The 4,805-nt window shown below is 35.1% G+C and overlaps 1 protein-coding gene across 1 annotated transcript; it reads right to left on the bottom strand.

Annotated features, from left to right (window-relative positions):
• Positions 1–995: 995 nt before the first annotated feature.
• On the bottom strand, positions 996–3,056 carry LOC115997202 (trimethyltridecatetraene synthase-like). Its single transcript, XM_031236710.1, has 3 exons — positions 2,708–3,056; positions 1,819–2,428; positions 996–1,725 (listed from the first exon to the last, which is right to left on the bottom strand). The coding sequence occupies exons 1-3, from the start codon at positions 3,004–3,006 to the stop codon at positions 1,093–1,095; spliced, it is 1,542 nt and encodes a 513-aa protein (XP_031092570.1). The 5' UTR covers positions 3,007–3,056; the 3' UTR covers positions 996–1,092.
• Positions 3,057–4,805: the final 1,749 nt, after the last annotated feature.

Genomic DNA, 4,805 nt, shown 5'->3' with positions numbered 1-4,805 from the left:
CTCCTATGAAATTACAATTTCTTTCACACCTAATTCGCTCAGTCCAACCAAACGCCCGTCAAATTTTATCACTTTCAAGGTGACGAGAATTTTTTTTTTAATTATTGTTATGTTGTGTTGTAAGCTTGCAACACAGATAAAAAGTGTCAAAATTGAAAGTTTAGAATTTTAATTTGAAAATGTAAAAAGTTTTAGTTGACAATAAGCTGGACAATTAAAATTTTAGGACTAGAAAAAAGATCAATTAATCCAAACTCATAATTACAACAACCTAATAAAACCAATCCGAAATAAAATAAACTGTCCTAATTGACATCCCTAATTAGAGCAACATTCTAATGAAGGTCAAGTAGCCAGCTAAACAACCCTCACTGTCGTCACTAATAAACAACCCTCATTGACTGATGGCTCAGTTGCTCCATGCATGTAACTAATTTCCTCATTGTATTATTGTAACAACCAAAACAATTCGTTTCTTTCGATACACTACAGCTACGCTCTAACAACCGACTCTTTACGCTAGGAATGAGAATCAAAATCATAGTTACTGTTTGGTTGACAATTTTTTAAAACATAAGATTTGATTACCCTTTCAAGTAAAAAACTCATTTCTTAATTAAAAACGGGTATCATCCCTTCTCTCAATATAAGAAAGCCATAACGTGATGGTCAATCACAATGCAGCATTTTCCCGCCCAAGTAAAATGGCAACGTTTAATGATCTAGAAGAAACTGTTATGACTTTTGCTTTGTGTATCTGATTTTGTTATTAATATTCATTGGAACAGCCGAATCATCATTATATTCAGATAGACGGTTAAGATTAGTTATCACTTTTATATATAGGATATTGTAAATTTAAAAGTTTGTAATAATTATAAAATAAGCATTTTTTTTAAATCAACAAACTCTGATTGACAATTAAGATCAGATTAGATATCACTTTTTACGTGAGAGAGTTGTTCTTAGTATTTTTTTTTTTTTTTTTGATAATGTAAAAGGGTGAAAACTTCTTTATTAACTTGAACAGTTACACACTAACACTCAAACCTTGCAGAAAATATAACCAAACACATCCTAAATCAGTAAAAGCTAGACAGAAGAGTAGACACGCATCGGAAGCCTTGGCTCGATGACGGTGGTTAGTGGGAATTTTTTTGGTGTAGAAAGTCCAAAGATCTCTTCCATGTTGAGTTTCTCTGGAGTCACATCATTTGGCAATTTCCAATTAAACCCATGCAAGAGGTTAGCCAAGCTAGCCTGAATGACTTTGAGGCCGAGACTATAGCCTGGACACATTCTTCTCCCCGCACCAAATGGTAAAAGCTCATAATCGCACCCTTTCACATCAATCTCCTTTCCAATGAACCTATCAGGAATGAACTCATCTGGGTTGTCCCATAATGCCGGGTCTCTTGCGATGGTCCAAACGCTGACCAAGACTCGAGTCCCTTTCGGAATGTCATAGCCAGCAACCTTGCAGTCCTCGCGGCAAAGGCGTGGCACCAGCATCGGCGCCACCGGGTGCAATCTCATCGTCTCTTTAACTATTGCCTGAATGTATGGAAGATTTGGCATGTCCTTCTCTTCTACCCATCTCTTTTGACCTATCACGCGGTCTAGTTCATCTGTTGCCTTCTTGATTACCTCTGGCTTCTTTAGGAGTTCAGAAATTGCCCATTCCACTGTCACAGCAGAGCTCTCTGTTCCACCAGCTAACATGTCCTAATTTATGAATAAAAATGCATATATGTTAGCCTGCTAATAATTAGCTACAAGTTCTTTGCCTATACATAATGTGAAAATTGAAATACAAACCTGGGTGAAACCTTTAACTCCATGCCTCTCAAGCTTGACTTCCAGGCTAGGATCATCAGCCAATTGGAGCAGAAGATCCACCATATCCTTAGCCACAAAACCATCCCCCTCTGCCACTCTCCTAGCATTATGCTCATCAACAACATGCTCCAAAAACCTATCAAACTTCTTGCTCAATGCCTTCATCCTCTTAATGTACCCTTGCAGGTCCAAGAAATCGATCCAGGGGATCGAATCCCCGATGTTCAACACCCCGTTGAGCAAGAACAGCTCGTCTAACATCTTCTTGAACTCATTGGGGCTCACAATCGCTCCCTCCGACTCATTCAGGTAACTCTTTCCGAGCACCATCCGGCTAATCACGTTCAAGCTCAGCGTGGACAAGTAGTCCTTCAAGAGAATCGGTTTGTGGGCAGAGGATGCGGTGTAGAGCTCGCCCAGGATAGATTTCAATTCCTGGGATCGGATATACTCGTATGAGTCAAGTCTCTTGGCGCTGAATAGCTCCATGAGACACATTCGCCGCGCCTGCCGCCAGTACGGCCCGTACGGGGACCAAGTAATATCGGAATAATTATACGTTGTGTACTTCCCTGCCGCCGTTTTGGGCCTGGGAGAACGTAAATCATGAATAAATATTTGTTTTTAATATACTAAATGATTTTTTTTAAGTATATCAATCTTCGTATACAAAAGATAAGGGTATAAATTAATGTCAAAGATCGTGCGGTCTAGTGGCACCTGGTCCTTGTATTCCTGCTTACACTCCACATGAATGATGGGAGTGGGTTTGAACTTCAGTGGAGGCAACTATTGAGAAAGTAGTTATGAACCGATATTGTAAGAGAGTTAGTAGTACTAAAATAAGGGTATAAATTGATATTATTACCTGTCAACAAAGTTGATGTCCATGGTTTTGAGGAAAGTCTTGGCCATTTCCACGGAGGACCCCACCACCACCGGGAAAGACCCAAATTGGAGCTGCATGATGGGGCCGTATTTCTGCGACAAATCGTGGATGGACCGGTGAGGGAGGGTTCCGATGAGGTTCAAGTTTCCGATGATCGGCCATGGCTTTGGACCCGGCGGTAGATGAAGTTTTCTCCGGCGGAGATGTTTGGCGAGGAGGATAAGAGCAATGGTTGACAGCCAGGCTGCTGCATAGGCAAACCAAGTTGGGGCCTCCATGGAATATATAATCAAAATATGTATTTGTTTGTTTGGGGTTGTGTTTATGAGTGACAGATGGATGGGTACTTATAGGAATAATAATAATTGAACAAATATCAAGAAATACTGTTGATTAGTGTACTGTTTAACAGTCAGTGTTTGGCAATTGTGCTTGGAAAAAGTCAGGAAATAGAGTACGAATTACACATTGTGGAGCCCATTTGCTCGTGAATCACACGTTCAGAATTAGCTGTCTGTGGGCAACTTTTATACTATTCACCTTGGTCCACTTCAAAATAATATTCTGATTATCTATCCGTAATTAACATATTATGCATGCTCAGTTAAGATGTTATGCAATTTATAAATAAATTGAAGATACATAATATGTTAACTGCTACAAAATTTATTAACTCTACATACATAATTTATACTCTGTATTATACATACACATATATAATTGACTAATTAAGTAATAGTTGCATTACAAGGAGAGGGAAGATGACATGAATGTTCACTTCATATACTTGGAAAATGCTTAGTAGTTTCACAGGCAATAAAAGGCAGCCCAAAATGCTGAACTGATTATTTGAGAAATCAAAACAAATGAAAAGTATTTAAGAATATAATATAATAATGGAGTAGTTAAACTATTGAGGTTTAACTTTTAGGAAGAAAGTAAGATATATATTGACTTGACTCCCAATAGCTTCTTTGTTACGGAGTATTTCTTAATATATTCTTGGAAATTTTGGTAACACTTGTTGGAGGATTATTCTAATCAAAGTCAAGCTAACAACCAACACAATTTTTTAAAAATTCTTTTTATTTAACCATTTTTATCATTCATTTTAACAACCAAAGCACTTTGGTTTTTATTTACTCCATCCATGACCCAACCATATACGTTTGGTTTAATATAATTAACAAAACTTAATTTTAGTAATTTACAATTTAGTTTTTAAGGTCAAAATAGGTATATCATAGCCATTATGTACCCCAAAAAAAAAAATCATAAATACACATGTTCTTTTCAAGTTGTCAGCTGATTTAACAACAATAATTTTTAAAATTAAATTATTATAAAATTTGTTTAAATTTTAAAATAATCTAAAATAAATAAAATAATATATTCATATATTTATAAGTTTCATATATGTTAACAACTAACACTAAAAGAGGAATTCATTATCATTGCTTGATAAATACATTAGCCCCTATTTGAACTACCAAATGAAATGGATGGCATGGTGTGTGTGTGTGTGTATATATATATATATATTTCAAAGTGTAAGTGGTTATTCAGTATAATTATGTGAAAATCAATTTACATTATTATTTATATATAGTACACAATAATAATTAATTTTTGACATTAAACTATCAAGTTAATTAACTTGTATTAATCTTAATTGAAGGATGCTTTTGGTCTTTAACTAAAAGTCTAAACTAATAAATGGACTACATATTTACGTGTATATATTGTATGCTCAACAATCTTTGATGAAATGATACCATTCGATGCATGAGATCGGATGACCTTGCGATTCAAAAATCAATGGATCGGAGGACATAAGAGTACTAATAAGAGCAAATTAATCCAAATAAATTTCTCATTTTTACATCAATCCGGAAAGAAAGACCAACTTTTTGAAAAAATAATTTTTTACATTTTTTAATTTAGTTATAAAATTTGAACCCAAAATTTTACACTCGCACTAATTTAGAGAGTAAAATTTTGGTCATTGTCTAAACGATGGGAGTATAATAAAGTGAGTTTTTTTTTTTTTTTTTTTTTTTTTTTTTTTTTTTTTTTT

Source organism: Ipomoea triloba, chromosome 11 (genome assembly GCF_003576645.1).
Source record: "Ipomoea triloba cultivar NCNSP0323 chromosome 11, ASM357664v1".
Lineage (NCBI taxonomy): Eukaryota > Viridiplantae > Streptophyta > Magnoliopsida > Solanales > Convolvulaceae > Ipomoea > Ipomoea triloba.
The sequence above is the reverse complement of the archived record's forward strand: the minus strand, read 5'-3'. Positions and strand labels throughout refer to the sequence as shown.

Bases quoted from the DNA above. Each gene is read 5' to 3' on its own strand.
- LOC115997202 (XM_031236710.1), bottom strand. From the start codon at position 3,006: ATGGAGGCCCCAACTTGGTTTGCCTATGCAGCAGCCTGGCTGTCAACC. The intron at 2,429-2,707 runs GTAATAATATCA...ACGTTCTCCCAG, and splicing joins GACATCAACTTTGTTGACAG to GCCCAAAACGGCGGCAGGGA. The intron at 1,726-1,818 runs GTTTGTATTTCA...TTCATAAATTAG, and splicing joins GAGTTAAAGGTTTCACCCAG to GACATGTTAGCTGGTGGAAC.